The sequence below is a fragment of the Salvelinus sp. IW2-2015 genome, linkage group LG25 (assembly GCF_002910315.2).
Source record: "Salvelinus sp. IW2-2015 linkage group LG25, ASM291031v2, whole genome shotgun sequence".
In the NCBI taxonomy this organism is placed as follows: Eukaryota; Metazoa; Chordata; class Actinopteri; order Salmoniformes; family Salmonidae; genus Salvelinus; species Salvelinus sp. IW2-2015.
This window is the reverse complement of record NC_036865.1, coordinates 21,784,350-21,805,316: the sequence shown is the minus strand read 5'-3', so window position 1 is coordinate 21,805,316 and position 20,967 is coordinate 21,784,350. Positions and strand designations below refer to the sequence as shown.

Genomic DNA, 20,967 nt, shown 5'->3' with positions numbered 1-20,967 from the left:
TGACCCACAGGAAATGTGATGAAAGAAATAAAAGCTGAAATAAATCATTCTCTCTACTATTATTCTGACATTTCACATTCTTAAAATAAAGTGGTGATCCTAACTGACCTAAGACAGGGAATTTTTACTAGAATTAATTGTCAGGAATGGTGAAAAACTGAGTTTAAATGTATTTGGCTAAGGTGTATGTAAACTTCCRACTTCAACTGTATGTACGTACGGTCACTGTGGGTACGACGTCGTTAATGCACTTATTGATGAAGGCGGTGACTGAGGTGGTATACCATTGGATGAATCCCGGAACATATTCCAGTCTGTGCTAGCAAAACAGTCCTGTAGCGTAGCATCCGTGTCATCTGACCACTTCCGTATTGAGCGAGTCACTGGTACTTCCTGCTTTAGTTTTTGCTTGTAAACAGGAATTAAGAGGATAGAGTTATGGTCAGATTTGCCAAATGGAGGGCGAGGGAGCATTGTTTTGTCTAGTTCCCTGTTTGTCCTGGGAATGTCTCCGAGGATGTTTTTAGGACGTTCTTGGGACATTGTGTCATGGTCCCCTGAATGTTCTTGAGATGTTGTGTCATGGTCCCCTGGTGTCTTTTGTCACGCAGGAAGTGTGGAATGGCGTGAACCAAGAGGTTGTGAGTTCAAATCCCAGGTGAGGACATGTTAAATAATAATTACTGAATGAATAAAACATACAATGTAATCATGTATATCAAAGTGTGTCAAATATGTAAGTTGAAAACAATGTATTAAAAGCACTGTGGATGTCCCTAGCATTGCCAAAAGACAAAGAGCTGTGACTGGATAACTTGTTCACCAATCAGGGACTTGATGCCAAGGGGTGATGTGTAATGAAACTGTGACGCTTCTTTGAGACCATAAGGTGACGTCCCCGGGACAAACCGGGAACTGGGCAAAAGACTCCTGGGGACCATGACACAACGTCCCAAGAACGTTCAGGGGACCATCATATCGGAGGAAAGTGTAGAGCGTGCCTTCAGCTTTGTGTGTTGTACCCGGGCCCACGCCACCTGTGATTTCTTTGAATCGGATTGGTCAAGACATGCGCAGAGCCTGCAGCAGCACTCCGATGTGAAGAACAGAGAAATTGTTTGCGAGTTGACAAATCATGAGGCAAATAACTTTTTTAAAGATGCACTTTGCATCAATGTATTATATAAAACTAAATCAAAAGTGGTGTGGCGTTGTCACCAGATTGAAAAGTGCTGGGGCAAATGCCGCCTCACCACACGTTTTCTGGCAGCCCTGCCATAGTTAATACTTGGTGGAAGCCACAGGAGGTTGGTGGCACCTTAATTGGGGAGAACGGGCTTGTGTTAATGACTGGAGCGGAATATGTGGAATTGTATCAAATACATCAAATACATGATTTCGAGGTGTTTGATGCCATTACATTTGCTCCGTTCCGGCCATTATTATGAACCGTTCTCCCCTAAGCAGACTCCTGTGGTGGAAGCACCATTGGCAGTCATTACAGGTGTGAATCATTTTGAATAAGATGATTATTGTGGTGGCAGCATCRTGTTATGGGTATGATTGTTACCGGCAGCGGCTATGGAGTTTGTCAGGATCAAAATAAATATGAAAGGAGAAACAGGTAAAAAGTTAGAGGAAATCCTGCCACAATCTTCTGAAAACCTAACTCTGTGATAGCTTTATTTTTCAGCAGAACAACTACACAAATTCTAATGCCTCTTTCCAAGAGGTGTTGAGTGTTCCTGAATGGTCTAGTAGTCACAGTCCTGACCTAAATCTTCTTGAAAATCAGTGACAAGCATTGAATATTGTCGTCCATCAATGATCCCCAACCAAATTTTGACCCCAAAATGCCATGGATATGTTTCCCCTGAATTCACCACTGAAAGTAAATAAATAATAATGATCTGTTGAATACTGCAAAACAGTGGTTGTCTAATTTTATTTTACATCCAGGGAATTAAAATATGTTTTCAAAGTGCAATAAAAAAACAGACAATTCCCTCTAAATAACCTTAGAACAAAATAGGGTATGGCCTATTAACTGACTATAAAGCAGGTAAATATACAGTGTAAGGGACAACCATTATTTCATGATGAAGAAGCTAATAGTACTGTGTTGACCAAAAAAACATATTCCTATCTTACAAGTCCTTCAACATATACTCACATTGTGATTTAGGCTATTCCAGTACAATTACAGCATGGCTGGCAAGCCTGACATTGTACAACCACAGACTTCTAGTTTATCATACCTCATTATCCCTGTGTGCTTCCCAATAATATATAATTTATTCTGCAGTGTGCACTCGTTTACTACTTCCCAAAAATGTAAAAGCATTGGATTGGTGGAGCCATGGGCTAGTGGGAGTTTCCACAATATTTCTTGTACCAGTCATTTCCTTTCAAACCGGTGAAGGGAGCGCACACTGGGAGGAAGAAGAGGGACATGGGACATGACCCGGTGGGTATCATGTTAATTGTGAGAACATGCGCCCTCTTGTGTTCACACTTTTAAACAGCACTGTACCAGAGATGGTTTATCATAATGTAGGCTATGTACCACTCAACAATCCACATTAAAGGGCACTATCTATCAATAGCTAGGTTTCCATCCAATTTGTGACAGATTTTCATGTGAATATGCTAAAATAATATGCGAATTTTCCATCAAACTTATTTTTTTGCGGATAAAGGCGCTGTGCGTGATGACGTTGTGCACATAAAAATGACGTTTACTGTTAAATTCCCATGTACCGAATTACATTTGTGTTAAATGGGTTTCTATCGCATTTTCAACTCTACTGGTGGGTTTGTCACAAAAACTGTGCTATATAGCCAATGAGCCCACATGCGCTCTAACAAACAGCTCGCAGATACAGTGCGTGTAGGATTTAAAACGATATTAGTTGTATTGGTCAAATGGCAGCCAAGCATTAATCATCATGTCACCAGAATAACACCTTCGATATTTATTGGAAAGGAGCATCAAGCTCATCACCGTGCACATTCACCAGCCTGTGAAGTTCATGCTATTTCATCTGTACCTAATAAACTGTATGCTTTCTCGAGTCTTAGTGTGAGGACCACACAACATATCACCCCGTGACTCCAAGTTGACTTCAATATTTTATTTAACTAGGCAAGTCAGTTATTAAGAACAAATTATTATTTACAATGACGGCCAACCAAGCGGCCTCCTGACGGGGGCTGCGATTAAAAGTACAAATATATAGGACAAAACACACATGACAAGAGAGACCTAAAACAACAACACAGCATGGTTACAAAACCACATGACAACATAGTAGCAGCACAAAACATGGTACAAACAATATTGGGCACAGACAACAGCACAAAGGCAATAAGGTAGAAACAACAATACATCATGCGAGGCTGCCACAAATGTCAGTAAGTGTCCATGATATGAGTTATCCTATACATATTTGCGCATAAGGGCGTTTCCACCGCCATTTCTCACATAATTTTACCGACACAAAAAGATCCTACCATGTCGAACGAACAAATTATCTGTCGGCATTTCATGCTTCAGATAATTAATGAGCATGAAATGTTTGGATGGAAACGTGCTATATGCTAGATGAATTTGATTGATGTTGATGGTTATGGTCATTGTGTGGGGATACAAACAATCGCATTAGGAAAGTCAGCAAAACTAAGTTCAAACATCACCCTTCAATCATATTTTCTTCAGAAAAAGTTTGGCATTTAGTCAATTTGACATACTGTATGTTATTTGAACAGGAATTGTTCCCACTTGCAAGTTGAAGTGACGCAAATCCTATTATTTTGCATATCCGATTCAATTATATTTTTTTACTGCATTCTGAACAACAAAGCACATTAAATCAGGTATTTCAAGCCAGATTTCAAACCACATTCATGGGTGGTTTTAAGTATACAAATCTGATTCGTGGCCATGGGACTTTTCTGAATGGCCTAATCTGCTAATTTTGCCCTCAAGTGGTTTTTAGAATGCCATATTTTGTTGCTTGCTAGCTACTCTGTTGCCAGTTTGACAAGAACATGTGGTAGCTAACTAGGTTGCTAATTGTTGAATTACAAACAAATTAGTGAATGTGCTAAAAAGCTAGCTAGTTGACTGCTGTGGCAAGCCAAAAAGGTCTCATTTTGAAAGTTGGATCATATCTTKWGAGGCTTTAAGTGTTCTTACACTGATTTTGAACCTTCAAAGCAACTGGGAGACTTCCATGGCATGTATTGTCACCTAAGCATGCTACACAACAACTTCTGAGTGAGAAGCACTAGCCCCAAACAGCCTACTGCACGTGTGCGTACACACACACAAACACGACAACTAGTGTAGCCATGTAAGCAAATTACTAGTCTGAACACACAATCCGATTTGGGCACTTGTAACTTGCTGTTTGAACAGTCATTATTCCAAAACGGATTTGATTATTAATAAGGCCTGCAGTGTGAACAAGGCTTAAATGGGTTGGAGCTGTAAAATACTGCGCTGCAACGCCTTCTTTGATGTTTAACGGCTGACGGCATCCAATAAATGTTGCATTACCGCCACCTACTAGACTGGAGTATAACTCCCTTATACTTTGCTTTAAAAAGTTTATCTTTATTTTTAAATACAACAAATACCCTCATATCTAACGCTACACTCACAAACATTTTTAAATAAATACCATACTCCACTATATAAATCTATTTAGTCCTACTTCAGGCCAACAGAAATATTCTGTCAAGTCTCGCACACCCAAATACCTCTCTGCAGCTGCCACCACAACCTCTATTTTCTGCGACTTAAGTTCCATCCCTGCAGTACAGTTGATAACCATTGCTATAAATGCCAAAAATCCAATCTTGCTGAAACATTTATCACTTGGTTTATCCCTCTGTATTGGGTACTCTTAACACTCTCAGGATCCCTCCCCCTTGACCCATCTTCCTCTACTTCTGCTCTACTCTAACCCTGGAAACCTCAACCTGCCTCTCTCACACTGGACATTTCTGATTCCCAGCCCCATGGCCACCTCTACAATGAACACATACCACTTTCCCCAATGCTACACATTCCTGTGTCTCATGCCTTTCTGCACACCTACGAACCTCCCTCCTTCCCACTGCTGCCACATGCCCATAAGCTTGACACCTGTAACAACGTAATGTATTCGGCACAAAAGCCTGTACAGGATAACTTATATATCCTACCATCACTTTGTCAGGCAAAGACTCAACATCAAAACTCAAAAGAACAGACAATCACTCTGTTTCTCCACTCACTCCACCCTGTCTGCGTCACACCAAATGACGAGCATCACAAACACCGGGAATCTTCCCCTTCAGTTGGTCAACTTTCACATTTACCGCTACCCTTGTAAATCCCTCCTTTCAATGGCACCCTTTTCTTGAGAGCAAAACAATTCACATCTCTTGCCCACATTAGTTTAACAAGGAGCAGTTGCTCCCTCTGACCAGCAGAAACACAAACAATTATCACAAGACCACTTCTGGTTACCCTCACCGATTCCACAGCACTCAACTCTTTTCACCCACCCTGAAACCACAAATGGATCAGCCAAAAGAAAAGGGTCCACTTTTTCCAAAAACTTCACTCCTACTGTCACAGACTCATCTTTATCCTGACCCTCAGTGCAAGCCTCAGGCTCCGAGTTCACCATACCTACCACCTCCGATACTTCGCCCTCATTCACTTCCATTTCTCACCCTGTCTTCAACTCACTGTGCTTGCACTTTCTACCATCCTTCTTTAACAAACCATCTCACTTTTTTTCTGCCATTTTTAACCGACTCAAGTTCACCCTCTTCCTCCCTCTCTTTCTTAGACCTCCTCTGCCTCTCTTCCCCCCCTCCATTCCTCCTTCATATTCCAAGTTTGGCTCTCCTTATGATAATACTGCACTTCTCCTGACATACATCTTGTTCTTGTCATGTCAAGGGACGCCATTTAACCGGCTGTCACAATCTCTGTACAATCAGCACGAACCACTCGGGATGTAGCGCTCAACAGTGCATCCCACTTGTAAATCAGCTGCTTCATCATGATGTTCTTCATCAATAGCAACCGTGACGCTTTTCCATTTCAAACAAGCGCGCCCTTTCTCTCGGATTCGCTTGCTCAGACCCTATGACCCCCGGTCATGCGCTCTATCTGCAAGTCACGGATTGTCCTCCCAGTTGCAACGCCTTGTTTTGGAGATGCACAAATAATGTCCAATCGGATATGGTGGAACGTCTTTTGTCCAATCACAGGGCGCTATTTATTTGTGACGTACTTCCGTGCATGTGATGAACTGTAATGGCAGCAAAATTGTGTAAAGGCTTCATGTTCAATTGAAAAGTATATCTCATGGTAGCTTGTACTTGAATATGAAACATTTACTGAGGCTTGGGCCCACGCTGGCCAGACTAAATGTGCGGTTGTGCCACCAAAGTGTCTGGAACAGCCATGGAACGATACAAAAAGTGGGCGTGAACTTGGGTGAGAAGTAAGTATACGTCTGACTTAGCTAGCTAGCTACTAACATAACGTTACTCAGTGATAGCCGCTCAAGCCTGTGGGCCAAGGCTTCAAGTTCATTATTCAACGCAGTGGTGTGCATAGTCTGAGTCAGATATATTTATAAGACGGAATATGCATAGGATATTTGTCCGCGTCCTCCTAAATCTGCGTTGCAGTTATGAATGGTTAATTGACTCCCATCAATTCACTCTTAACTTCAGATGTGTTCTGATTTGCCCTCTTTTGAAGAAAACTTGAGATCTCAACAGGGAAACTTGCCAGATTTGCAGATGGGTCGGCTGTTGTGCAGGTATAAATCATAATACTGTTTTGAGAGTTTGTAAGTGAATATGCACAAGATGCTCAGACCAGTTACTCGGATCTCTTTTTCCAGCTTGGGGATACAACAGTGATGGTGACAGCTGTCAGCAAAACGAAACCGTCCCCCTCCCAATTTATGCCACTAGTGGTAAGTTAATACTTAATTTCTATTGTAAGTGGGGTCATATCATTTTTTTCAATGCACTTCAAACATATTTAAAAGCTGCTTTTTATCTTCCATGTGGGATGGTTCATTGTGTGTGATAATCTCTTTAGTGTAGTAGGCTATAACATAGTGGTTTCAGGTCCCTTGGAGTGATTCAGGTCCCTTGGTGTGATTCAGGTCCCTTGGCTAGAATGGTGTGTTTTTGATTGACAGGTGGACTACAGACAGAAAGCAGCTGCTGCTGGTAGAATCCCCACTAACCACTTGCGGCGGGAGTTGGGCACCACTGAAAATGAGATTCTGACTAGTAGGCTAATAGGTGAGAAGATGATTCTAACTCCTATGCCTTAACTCTTACTCCAGTTCTATATTAGATTTAGTGCAAATACCATTAGCAGTCTTAACTGTATCTTTTTTATTGTCTCACCTCAGACAGAGCAATCAGACCCCTTTTTCCTGCTGGTTATTTCTATGATACTCAGGTGAGTTAGTATTTGTAGTTATTGTTGTACTTATGTAGGTTCATTACGGATATTTTTACACTGTTATTACAAGCTATGCTCTTGATTTTAGTCCTGCGGTGTATATTTTCAGGTCCTGTGTAACCTGTTGGCAGTTGATGGTGTTAATGATCCAGATGTACTGGCTATCAATGGAGGTGAGGAGAGATTGATTTCCTTGTAGAAACATTCACATGATCATTGTTTGACATCCAGTGATAACATGAACTATTTAACTTCCCTACAGCCTCTGCTGCCCTTACCCTTTCTGACATTCCCTGGAATGGGCCAATTGGTTAGTATCTCATAAAGATCTTTGTCCTTTTGTTTTTCTTCGCATGTATGTGGCTTTTACTATATGGTCTGTGTTTCGTGGATGTTTTAGGTGCAGTGCGCATTGGCCTGGTGGATGGCGAGTTCCTGGTGAACCCAACACGAAAGCAAATGGCTTCCAGCACTATCAATCTGATAGTGGCTGGAGCACCTCTCAGCCAAGTGGGTTAGTACTGTAGTCCAGCTATATCACACATCCCTTTTTCCTACAGGATCCTCTCTACCACCCCGAAAAAATTAAACATATTATTTGTCTTAGTGATGATCGAGGCATCTGCTGAGAATGTGTTGCAGCAGGACTTCTGTCATGCAGTCAAGGTTGGCGTGAAGCACACACAGCAGATCATATTGGCTATTCAGCAGATGGCCAGAGAAGCAAAAGTGACCAAGCGCACCCCTCCCAAAATATTTTCTGCGCCCGAGGAAATGATTGAGCACACACGACAGTAAGACATATTTCTTTCTGACTTGATATATTGAGCACACACGACAGTAAGACATATTTCTTTCTGACTTGATATTTCTCATATTTCTTACGTTTTTTTTTTTTTATGGTTACATGACAGCACACGGTTTTGCTTTCAGATTGGCCTCTGAAAAGGTCTATGCTGTTTTCACAGACTTCACTCATGACAAGGTAAGTATTTATGTCTGGTTGTTTTTGCTATTGTGTTTTGGTGGTACTTTTTCATTCAATAAAATCAGTAACTTATTGTGTTTCAGATTTCCAGAGATGACGCCATTAACAAAGTGCGACTAGAAACAGAGGAACAAATGAAAGGTATGTATCATTGCTATATACAGATGTAGGATCTTAATTTGAGCCAGTTTGCTACAGCAGGAAAATAATCCTGCAGAAATAGGAAATGTGAATTATAACTAATGGACATTTTTGTAGGGGTTGATACATTTTTCGTGAGGGAAAGTCAAGTCCAATTTCAAAGTGGAAATTACAAACTTCAGAAGCATTTTTAAACCTCAAATACACACATTTTTACATTTCCTGAATTGCAGGAAAGTTATCCTGCAACAGGGTGACACAAATAAATGTTATGTTACAAGATTTTTGCAACATCCAAAGTCTTGTGTGTGTTCGTTTACTTTCTAACTGCCTACATACTCTGTTTTCTGTAGAGAAATATCCTCATGCAGAACCTTATGAGGTGATGGAATCCTTCAACATGGTGTCCAAAGAGGTCTTCCGCAATCTGGTTTTGAATGAATATAGGAGGTAAAAATAATGCATGGCTCAGTAGTATTTAGAAAAGTGTCATTAATGTCATTAATAATGTCCTTGTTTTAAAGGTGTGATGGAAGAAACCTGACTTCATTAAGAAATATTTCCTGTGAGGCAGACGTCTTTAAGCCCCTTCATGGGTCTGCACTTTTCCAGAGGGGACAGACACAGGTAGGGATCTGGCGTTATAAAGAAGTGCACAGTGTAGGCGTGCTATTCATTTTGGGGACATTGGAAAGTTGAATTGAGGAGAAATATATTTGCGGAGTCTGATTTGTTTTGGGTTGTTTTTCATTGTATCTAGCCTAGTTAGTAAAGCCTTTTCTGTCTAGGTTCTGTGCTCTGTAACATTTGACTCCTTGGAGTCCAGTATTAAAACAGACATCATTACTACAGCATTAAGGTAAACTTATGCATTCAAAAGGACTGTAATTAATAATGTAAGTTTCAAGCAAGTGTTAAATGTAGTGTGTGTATGTATATATATGTGTTAGCTGAAACGAGTTGCTCTCTTTTAACAGTGGAGTCAAAGACAAGAATTTCATGCTTCACTATGAGGTGAGTATCACTATGTAAATAATAAGGATTCCAGTAGGATTTGCTTATTGGTTTGGTATTGCAGAACAAAATCTGCATGGGCTGAAATTAACTTTTTCTGTTTCAGTTTCCTCCTTACGCAACCAATGAGATTGGAAAGATGAGTGGAATGAACAGGAGAGAGCTTGGTCATGGTTAGTATGTTGGAATGGATTAAAATATGCCCATGGGTAGTGTGTGGGTGGCATGCCTAAGTTCATGTGACTATTTAAATAATATTCTGTTTCTATGTTGACAGGGGCACTGGCGGAGAAGGCTCTGAGACCTGTCATCCCAAAAGACTTCCCCTTCACTATTAGAGTCACCTCTGAGGTTTTGGAGTCTAATGGTGAGTTCTGTGGACGACCTCCATTTTGCTTCTATATTTTTTTAGACCACTTATTATTATAAGCTTAATTGCCCAATCTTAGTCATTTCAATGATTGTATGATGAGCGCACTCTCGTTCTCTCAGGTTCCTCGTCGATGGCGTCAGCATGTGGAGGCAGTCTGGCTTTGATGGATGCTGGTACAATACTTAACGCTTTTACATTTTTGTTGATTATTCTTTCATTTACAGTGAAACATAGCACTTCTGTGTTCCAGGTGTGCCTATTACATCAGCTGTGGCAGGTGTAGCTATTGGACTTATCTCCAAGGCAAACCCAGAGAAGCCATCGGAAATCCAGGACTACCGAATACTGACTGATATTCTGGTACCCAATATTACTAGTATTTTTGTCACCATTCCTAAAGCGAACTACATTTTCTATGGAATACCACGTGTACTATAATCATAAGATTATTTCTGTAGAACTGTTTTATTTGTGTTTTCTGTCACAACAGGGAATCGAGGATTACCTAGGAGACATGGACTTCAAACTGTCTGGAACAAATAAGGGTATCAATGCCTTACAGGTACTGTAGCTGAACATCCATTGGTTTCTCTCTGCTGTCGTTTTTTGTTGACTGTTTCTTTTTGCTATAATGTATGCTTCCTCCTAGGCTGATGTGAAGATTCCAGGCTTACCTCTCAAACTTGTAATGGAGGCTATTCAGCAAGCCACAGGTGACATGAAAGACATGCCCCATAAATAGCTATCTATTCATTCTCTAGAGAGATCAATATCAAAGTCACCACCCCCATTTCAATCTCATATCCTTACAGTTGCCAAGAGGGAGATTTTGGTCATCATGAACAATACCATTGCCAAGCCCAGAGCTAACAGAAAGGACAATGGTCCGGTTGTCGGTAAGACTCTTGGTTGCTAGTCCTTTTTGATTCCCATTATTTATGTATTTTGCTTTCAAGGTATTTTTCCTGTCTGTTGTAGAAAATGTCAGAGTCCCAGTCTCCAGACGAGCACGTTTTGTTGGGCCAGGGGGCTATAACCTCCGCAGACTACAAGCTCAAACAGGTAACATTTATCCCAACACATTAGCTCTATTCATCGCTGCATAGTGTATGGCTGGGTTCCCTGTTCCAAAGTGTTTTTTGTTGTTGTTGGTTTTCTCCACCTTTTATTTAACCAGGTAGGCTAGTTGAGAACAAGTTCTCATTTACAACTGCGACCTGGCCAAAATAAATAAAGCAAAGCAGTGCGACACAAACAACAGCAGAGTTACACATGGAATAAACAAACATACAGTCAATAACACAATAGAAAAAGTCTATATACAGTGTGTGCAGATGAGGTAAGGCAATAAATAGGCCATAGTGGCGAAATAATTACAATTTAGCAATTAAACACTGGAGTGATAATGTGCAGAAGCTGGTGCTTAAAGTTAGTGAAGGAGATATAAGGCTTCAGTGATTTATTTATTTATTTGTATTTTTTATAATTCGTTCCAGTCATTGGCAGCAGAGAACTGGAAGGAAAGGCGGCCAAAGGAGGATTTGCCTTTGGGGGTGACCAGTGAAATATACCTGCTGGAGCGCGTGCTACGGGTGGGTGCTGCTATAGTGACCAGTGAGCTGAGATAAGGTGGGGCTTTACCTAGCAAAGACTTGTAGATGACCTGGAGCCAGTGGGTTTGGCAACGAATATGTAGTGAGGGTCAGCCAACGAGAGCATACAGGTCGCAGTGGTGGGTAGTATATGGGGTTTTGGTGACAAAACGGATGTCACTGTGATAGACAGCATCCAATTTGCTGAGTAGAGTGTTGGAGGCTATTTTGTAAATGGCATCGCCGAAGTCCAGGATCGGTAGGATAGTCAGTTTTATGAGGGTATGTTTGGCAGCATGAGTGAAGGATGCTTTGTTGCGAAATAGGAAGCTGACTAGATTTAATTTTGGATTGGAGATGCTTAATGTGAGTCTGGAAGGAGACTTTACAGTCTAACCAGACACCTAGGTATTTGTAGTTGTCCACATATTCTAAGTCAGAACCGTCCAGAGTAGTGATGCTGGACGGGCAGGCAGGTGCGGGCAGCGATCGGTTGAAGAGCATTCATTTAGTTTTACTTGTATTTAAGAGCAGTTGGAGGCCACGAAAGGAGAGTTGCAATGGCATTGAAGCTCGTCTGGAGGTTAGTTAAGTGTCCAAAGAAGGGCCAGAAGTATACAGAATGGTGTCGTCTGTGTAGAGGTGGATCAGAGAATCACCAGCAGCAAGAGAGACATCATTGATGTCTCCTTCCAGTTCTCTGCTGCCAATGACTGGAACAAACTGCAAAAATATCTGAAGCTGGAGACTCTTACCTCTCTCACTAGCTTTAAGCACCAGTTGTCAAAGCAGCTCACAGATCACTGCACCTGTACATAGCTCATCTGTAAATAGCCCATCCAATCTACCTCATCCCCATACTGTATTTATTTATTTATCTTGCGCCTTTGCACCCCAGTATCTCTACTTGCACATTCATCTTCTGCACACCCTACCACTCCAGTGTTTAATTGCTATATTGTAATTACTTCGCCACCATGGCCTATTTATTGCCTTAACTCTTATCCTACCTCATTTGCACATGCTGTATATAGATTTTTCTACTGTATTATTGATTGTATGTTTGTTTATTCCATATGTAACTCTGTGTTGCATGTGTCAAACTGCTTTGCTTTATTTTGGCCAGGTCGCAGTTGCAAATGAGAACTTGTTCTCAACTAGCCTACCTGGTTAAATAAATAAAAATGTATACAGAGAAGAGAGTCGGCCCTAGAATTGAATCCTGTGGCACCCCCATAGACTGCCAGAGGTCCGGACAACAGGCTCTCCGATTTGACACACTGAACTCTGAGAAGTACTTGGTGAACCAGGCGAGGCAGTCATTTGAGAAACCAAGGCTGTTGAGTCTGCCGATAAGAATGCGGTGATTGACAGAGTCGAAAGCCTTGGCCAGGTCGATGAATACAGCTGCACAGTATTGTCTCTTATCGATGGCGTTTATGATATCGTTTAGGACCTTGGTGTGGCTGAGGTGCACCCATGACCAGCTCTGAAATCAGATTGCATAGTGGAGAAGGTACGGTGGGATTCGAAATGGTCGGTGTTCTGTTTGTTAACTTGACTTTCGAAGATTTTAGAAAGGCAGGGCAGGATGGATATAGGTCTATAACAGTTTGGGTCTAGAGTGTCTCCCCCTTTGAAGAGGGGGATGACCGCGGCAGCTTTCCAATCTTTGGGGATCTCAGATGATACGAAAGAGAGGTTGAACAGGCTAGAAATAGGGGTTGCAACAATTGCGGCGGATCATTTTAGAAAGAGAGGGTTCAGATTGTCTAGCCCGGCTGATTTGTAGGAGTCCAGATTTTGCAGCTCTTTCAGAACATCAGCTATCTGGATTTTTTTTCACCTTTATTTAACCAGGTAGGCTAGTTGAGAACAAGTTCTCATTTGCAACTGCGACCTGCCCAAGATAAAGCATAGCAGATGCAAATTTCTGCTTGAAAAAGCTAGCCTTAGCTTTCCTAACTGCCTGTGTATATTGGTTTCTAACTTCCCTGAAAAGTTGCATATCACAGGGGCTATTTGATGCTAATGCAGAACGCCACAGGATGTTTTTGTGCTGGTCAAGGGCARTCAGGTCTGGATTTGGGTGAAGTAGAAATGGGGGAGGCTTGGGCAAGTTGCTGTGGGGGGTGCAGGCTGTTGATTGGGGTAGGAGAAGCCAGGTGGAAAGCATGGCCAGCCGTAKAAAAATGCTTATTGAAATTCTCTATTATCGTGGATTTATAGGTGGTGACAGTGTTTCCTAGCCTCAGTGCAGTGGGCAGCTGGGAGGAGGTGTTCTTATTCTCCATGGACTTTAGTGTCTCAGAACTTTTTGGTGTTTGTGCTACAGGATGCAAATTTCTACTTGAAAAAGCTAGCCGTTGCTTTCCTAACTGCCTGTGTATATTGGTTCCTAACTGCCTGTGTATACTAACTTCCATGAAAGTTGCATATCGCGGGGGCTATTTGCTGCTAATGCAGTACGCCACAGGATGTTTTTGAGCTGGTCAAGGGCAGTCAGGTCTGGAGTGAACCAAGGGCTATATCTGTTCCTGGTTCTAAATGTTTTGAATAGGGCATGCTTATTTAAGATGGTGAGGAAAGCACTTTTAAAGAATAACCAGGCATCCTCTACTGACGGAATGAGGTCAATATCCTTCAAGGATACCCGGGCCAGGTCGATTAGAAAGGCCTGCTCGCTGAAGTGTTTTAGGGAGCGTTTGACAGTGAGGGATGGTCGTTTGACCGCAGACCCATTACGAACGCAGGCAGTGATCGCTGAGATCCTGGTTGAAGACAGCAGAGGTGTATTTGGAGGGCAGGTTGGTTAGGATGATATCTATGAGGGTGCCCGTGTTTATGGATTTGGGGTTGTACCTGGTAGGTTCATTGATAAATTGTGTGAGATTGAGGGCATCAAGCTTAGATTGTAGGATGGCCGGGGTGTTAAGCATGTCCCAGTTTAGGTCACCTAACAGCACAAGCTCTGAAGATGGATGGATGGGGGGGGGGGCAGCAATCAATTCACATATGGTGTCCAGGGCACAGCTGGGGGCAGAATGTGGTCTATAGCAAGCGGCAACGGTGAGAGACTTGTTTCTGAAAAGGTGGATTTTTAAAAGTAGAAGCTCAAATTGTTTGGGCATAGACCTGGATAGTAAGACAGAACTCTGCAGGAGATTGCACCTCCGCCTCCTTTGGCAGTTCTATCTTGTCGGAAAATGTTATGGTTAGGGATGGAAATGTCAGGGTTTTGGTGGCCTTCCTAAGCCAGGATTCAGACACGGCTAGGACATCCAGGTTGGCAGGGTGTGCTAAAGCAGTGAATAAAACAAACTTATGGAGGAGGCTTCTAATGTTAACATGCATGAGACCAAGGCTTTTACGATTACAGAAGTCAACAAATGAGAGCGCCTGGGGAATAGGAGTAGAGCTAGGCACTGCAGGGCTTTGATTAACCTCTACATCACCAGAGGAGGAGTAGGATAAGGGTACGACTAACGGCTATAAGAACTGATCGTCTAGTACGTTCGGAACAGAGAGTAAAAGGAGCAGGTTTCTTGGCTCGGTAGAATAGATTCAAGGCATAATGTACAGACAAAGGTATGGTATGATGTGAATACAGTGGAGGTAAACCTAGGGATTGAGTGACGATGAGAGAGGTATTGTCTCTAGAGACACCATTTAAACCAGGTGAGGTCACCGCATGTGTGGGTGGTGGAACAAATGGGTTAGCTAAGGAATATTGAGCAGGGCTGGAGGCTCTACAGTGAAATAAGACTAATCACTAACCAAAACAGCAATGGACAAGGCATATTGACATTAGGGAGTAGCTGGGGAGCTGGAGGCACGGCGATTCAGACAGCTAGCGGGGCGTTGCTAGCAGAATGGCTTTTGAGGGACGTCGCGACGGAGGACGTCTGTTGTAGCCCACTCGTGCGGTTACGTTGGCAGACCAGTTGTGATGGATCAGCAGAGCTCCGTGTAGTAAAAGGGTCCAGGCCAATTGGCAAAATGGGTATAGTAGCCCAAGAAATTGGCTGATGGACCTCTTCAGCTAACAGTACGATATGCTCTAGACAGCTAGCGGGCCACGGCTAGCAGATGGGCATTCAGGGGACATCGCGACGGAGGGGCCTGTTGAAAAAAAMCCTCGGGCAGATTACGTTGGTAATCCAGTCGTGATGAATTGGCGGGGCTCCGTATTGGCAGTAAAAGGGGTCCAGGCCAATTGGCAAAATAGGTATTGTGTATGGGGGGGAATCTGTTCCAAAGTATTCCCATGCATAATAGTTGAAGTCGGAAGTTTACATACACCTTAGCCAAATACATTTAAACTCAGTTTTTCACAATTCCTGACATTTAATCCTAGTAAAAATTCCCTGTTTTAGGTCATTTMGGATCACCATTTTATTTTAAGAATGTGAAATGTCAGAATAATAGTAGAGAGAATGATTTATTTCAGCTTTTATTTCTTTCATCACATTCCCAGTGGTCAGAGGTTTACATACTCAATTAGTATTTGGTAGCATTGCCTTTAAATTGTTTAACTTGGGTCAAACATTTCGGGTAGCCTTCCACAAGCTTTCCACAATAAGTTGGGTGAATTTCGGCCCATTCCTCCTGACAGAGCTGGTGTAACTGAGACAGGTTTGTCGGCCTCCTAGCTTGCACATGCTTTTTCAGTTCTGCCCACAAATGTTCGATAGGATTGAGGTCAGGGCTTTGTGATGGCCACTCCAATACCTTGACTTTGTTGTCCTTAAGCCATTTTGCCACAACTTTGGAAGTATGCTTGGGATCATTGTCCATTTGGAAGACCCATTTGCGACCAAGCTTTAACTTCCTGACTTCGGCGTATGTGATAAATAACATTTGATTTGTTGTGACAAGGTAGGATTGGTATACAGAAGATAGCCCTATTTGGTAAAAGACGAAGCCCATATTATGGCAAGAACAGCTCAAATTAGCAAAGAGAAACGAAAGCCCATCATTACTTTAAGACATGAATGTCAGTCAGGGCGGAAAATGTCAAGAACTTTGAAAGTTTCTTCAAGTGCAGTTGCAAAAGCCATCAAGCGCTATGATCTAACTGGCTCTCATGAGGACCGCTACAGGAAAGGAAGACCCAGAGTTACCTCTGCTGCAGAGGATACATTCATTAGACTTACCAGCCTCAGATTGCAGCCCAAATAAATGCTTCAGAGTTCAAGTAACAAACACATCAACATCAACTGTTCAGAGGAGACTGCGTGAATCAGGTCTTCATGGTCGAATTGCTGCAAAGAAACCACTAATAAAGGACACCAAAATCTGTCCTTTGGTCTGATGAGTCAAAATGTGAGGTTTTTTGTTCCTACCGCCGTGTCTTTGAGACAGAGTAGGTGAATGGATTATTTTTGCATGTGTGGTTCCCACCGTGAAGCACGGAGGAGGAAGTGTTATGGTGTAGGGCTGCTTTGCTGGTGACGCTGTCAGTGATTTATTTAAAATTCAAGCTACACTTAAACCAGCATGGCTAACACAGCATTCTGCAGTGATACGCCATCCCATCATGATTCCACTTAGTGGGACTATCATTTGTTTTCCAACAGGACAATGACCCAACACAGCTCCAGGCTGTGGTAGGGCTATTCAACCAAGGAGAGTGGTGGAGTGCTGCATCAGATGACCTGGCCTCCACAATCACTCGACCTCAACCCAATTAAGATGGTTTGGGATGAGTTGGACTGCAGAGTGAAGGAAAAGCAGCCAAAAAGTGCTTAGCATATGTGGGAACTCCTTCAAGACAGTTGGAAAAGTATTCCAGGTGAAGCTGGGTGAGAGAATGCCAAGAGTGCAAAGCTGTCATCAAGGCAAAGCCTGGCTACTTTGAAGAATCTCCCCCAATTTTTTTTATTTGTTAAAAACTTTCTTTTGGTTACTACATGTTTCCATATGTGTTATTTCATAGTTTTGATGTCTTCACTATTATTCTACAATGTAGAAAATGGTCAACATAAAGAACCCGTGAATGTGTACGTGTGTTCAAACTTTTGACTGTTTATGTGTGTGTTTTATTTATATATATGAAACGTCCCTTTTTCAGGACCCTGTCTTTCAAAGATAATTCGTAAAAATCCAAATAACTTCACAGATCTTCATTATAAATGGTTTAAACGTTCAATGAACCATAAACGGTTAATGAACATGCACCTGTGGAACGGTCGTTAAGACACTAACAGCTTACAAATGGTAGGCAATTAAGGCTACAGTTATGAAAAATTTAGGACACTAAAGAGGCCTTTCTGACTCTGGAAAAACACCAAAAGAAAGATGCCCAGGGTCCCTGCTCATCTGCGAGACCATGCCTTAAGCATGCTGCAAGGAGGCATGAGGACTGCAGATGTGGCAAGGGCAATAAATTGCAATGTCCGTATGGTGAGACGCCTAAGACAGCGCTACAGGGAGACAGGACGGACAGCTGATCGTCCTCGCAGTGGCAGACCACGTGTAACCACCTGCACAGGATCGGTACATCCGAACATCACACCTGCGGGACAGGTACAGGATGGCAACAACAACTGCCCGAGTTACACCAGGAACGCACAATCCCTCCATCAGTGCTCAGACTGTCCGCAATAGGCTGAGAGGCTGGACTGAGGGCTTGTAGGCCTGTTGTAAGGCAGGTCCTCACCAGACATCACCGGCAACAACGTCGYCTATRGGCACAAACCCACCGTYGCTGGACCAGACAGGACTGGCAAAAAGTGCTCTTCACTGACGAGTCGYGGTTTTGTCTCACCAGGCGTGATGGTCAGATTCGCGTTTATCGTCGAAGGAATGAGCGTTACACCGAGGCCTGTACTCTGGAGCGGGATCGATTTGGAGGTGGAGGGTCCGTCATGGTCTGGGTGGTGTGTCACACCATCATCGGACTGAGCTTGTTGTCATTGCCTCCAATCTCAACACTGCGTTACAGGGAAGACCTCCCTCATATGGTACCCTTCCTGCAGGCTCATCCTGACGTGACCCTCCAGCATGACAATGCCACCAGCCATACTGCTCGTTCTGTGCGTGATTCCCTGCAAGACAGGAATGTCAATGTTCTGCCATGTCCAGCGAATAGCCTGGATCTCAATCCCATTGAGCACGTCTGGCACCTGTTGGATCGGAGGGTGAGGGCTAGGGCCATTCCCCCCAGAAATGTCTGGGAACTTGCAGGTGCCTTGGTGGAATATTAGGTTAACATCTCACAGCAAGAACTCGCAAATCTGGTGCAGTCCATGAGGAGGAGATGCACTGCAGTACTTAATGCAGCTGGTGGCCACACCAGAAACTGACTGTTACTTTTGATTTTGACACCCCCTTTGTTCAGGGAAACATTATTCCATTTCTGTTAGTCACATGTCTTTGGAACTTGTTCAGTTTGTCTCAGTTGTTGAATCTTGTTATGTTCATACAAATATTTGCACATGTTAAGTTTTTAGAAAATAAGCGCAGTTGACAGTGAGAGGACGTTTCTTTTTTTGCTGAGTTTATATACTACTGTTCAAACGTTTGGGGTCACTTAGAATTGTCCTTGTTTTTGAAAGAAAAGCACATTGTGTCCATTTAAAATAACATCAAATTGATCAGAAACAGTGTAGACATTTGTTAATGTTGTAAATGACTATATATATGCATGCAATCGTAAGCAAGGTTTGAAATTATTATTTTAGTCAAATGTTATGTCTGTTTGGACTTCTTGTGGTCAATTTACTAATTATTTGCAATTATGTTCCGGCCCCCTGACCATCTGCTCAAGAAAAAATCTGCCTGCTGCTGAATCTAGTTGATGATCCCTGGTGTATGGGGAAATTACAGGTTGTTGTGTGTGTGGTTGTTTTGTGCCATTGGATAGGTGTGACGATAAGCCAGGTGGATGAGGAGACCTTCTCTGTGTTTGCACCTACTCCTGGTGCCATGAATGAAGCCCAGGAGTTCATCACAGAAATCTGCAAAGATGACGTGAGTCCAACCTAGTCTAATTCCACTGTATTGCCTAATTTCTTACAATTCCTCATTTTTTATTTACTCCTCATTAAACATCATTGCACTATATCCTCCAAAAAGGCAGTACTTACCCACATCAGTACTAATATGAATCTGAGGATGTCTTTTTTTCCCCCTCCTTTCAGCAAGAGCAGCAGCTGGAGTTTGGTGCTGTTTACACTGCCACCATCATGGAAATAAGGTACACACTGCTGCGTTATGGGAGGCTGCTGTTTCATCTGATGCAGCTGCAGTCTAGTTTAAAAAAAATTCTTCCATTGATTTAAATATTAGATTGCTAAACAGGTAGCTTCATGACTTGCTGCACTTCTGTCTCCTTTCCTCCACAGGGACATTGGTGTCATGGTGAAGCTGTATCCCAATATGAGTGCTGTTCTGCTCCATAACTCTCAGCTGGACCACAAACGGGTAAGAGTCTAGTCCCAGAATACCATGCAGGGATTACAGGTACTTAAACATATATTATGTTTTACAGATGTTACCAGTTTGGAAAGGGCTGCATGTGTTGGCTTCTTTTCAGTTTTATTTACAATAAGTTGTAATTTGTGTGATTTTAAAAAGTCATCCATTAATAAACAATGTTTCAACTAAAATTGTTGGCAGAGTGAAATAATTGTACACATTGAATTTGTCCAGATAAAACACCCAAGTGCTATTGGATTAGAGGTTGGACAGCAGATTCAGGTATGTATTGCAGTCTTCTGACCTTCTTAATTTGCTTGACTTCTTGACTAATATTCTTTCTTTGATGGAACGCTATCAACAGGTTAAATACTTTGGGCGAGACCCAACAGATGGAAGAATGAGGCTTTCAAGGAAGGTGTTACAATCTCCAGCAGCAACAGTTGTTAAGACACTGAGTGAGAAACAGAGCATCACCATGGGGACAGGGAATGGCCAAGCAACCAGCAACTCATCTTGACTCCCCTTATCCTCCTAGACCCCGACCAACTGTCCAGTCTCCATCCACAGTCTATCTACACTGACTTCTCTGAACTACCATTTGTCATTTACTCACCAACATCCTCCAAGCACTGGTTGCTGTACTCTCATTCTCTGTTGATTTCAGCAGTGATATCAGCTTGGTGGCCATAGGACTTTGAGTTGTCAAATAACAATATGCTGTCAGTTTATCTATTTTATACAATGTATAATAAATATGTAAACTAAACATTCCATTGTTATACATTCACTTGACTTGAACCTGTGACTCTACATACTCATTGTTAGTGCTACAATATTTAGTTTGCTATTTAAATCAACAGCATTCTTTTTCCTATATTGTAAGCAGAGACTGACAGGTCTATATCCCACCAATGCTGTAATAGTTTCGATATTAACGCCA

At 42.3% G+C, this 20,967-nt stretch overlaps 1 protein-coding gene across 2 annotated transcripts; it reads left to right on the top strand.

Annotated features, from left to right (window-relative positions):
- Positions 1–6,287: 6,287 nt before the first annotated feature.
- Positions 6,288–20,798, top strand: LOC111951984 (polyribonucleotide nucleotidyltransferase 1, mitochondrial). Of its 2 annotated transcripts, none has more exons than XM_023970375.2 (28): positions 6,288–6,509; positions 6,773–6,833; positions 6,918–6,992; positions 7,224–7,329; positions 7,443–7,492; positions 7,605–7,668; positions 7,758–7,805; positions 7,896–8,009; positions 8,103–8,289; positions 8,429–8,480; positions 8,567–8,624; positions 8,978–9,074; positions 9,149–9,251; positions 9,413–9,483; positions 9,602–9,638; positions 9,745–9,811; positions 9,916–10,005; positions 10,131–10,184; positions 10,262–10,371; positions 10,502–10,573; positions 10,661–10,724; positions 10,824–10,907; positions 10,990–11,073; positions 19,471–19,577; positions 19,748–19,803; positions 19,952–20,030; positions 20,259–20,306; positions 20,389–20,798. In XM_023970375.2, the coding sequence occupies exons 1-28, from the start codon at positions 6,391–6,393 to the stop codon at positions 20,542–20,544; spliced, it is 2,313 nt and encodes a 770-aa protein (XP_023826143.1). In that variant the 5' UTR covers positions 6,288–6,390; the 3' UTR covers positions 20,545–20,798. The 2 variants fall into 2 exon arrangements, with proteins under 2 accessions (XP_023826143.1, XP_023826144.1); XM_023970376.2 differs by having other exon boundaries at positions 6,424–6,509; positions 6,745–6,833.
- The last annotated feature ends 169 nt before the right edge of the window (positions 20,799–20,967 follow it).

Excerpts from the sequence above, each read along its gene's own strand:
- LOC111951984 (XM_023970375.2), top strand. The coding sequence starts at position 6,391 with ATGAAACATTTACTGAGGCTTGGGCCCACGCTGGCCAGACTAAATGTG. Across the intron at positions 6,834-6,917 it reads ATGGGTCGGCTGTTGTGCAG|CTTGGGGATACAACAGTGAT; the intron begins GTATAAATCATA and ends CTCTTTTTCCAG. Across the intron at positions 7,330-7,442 it reads TCTGACTAGTAGGCTAATAG|ACAGAGCAATCAGACCCCTT; the intron begins GTGAGAAGATGA and ends GTCTCACCTCAG.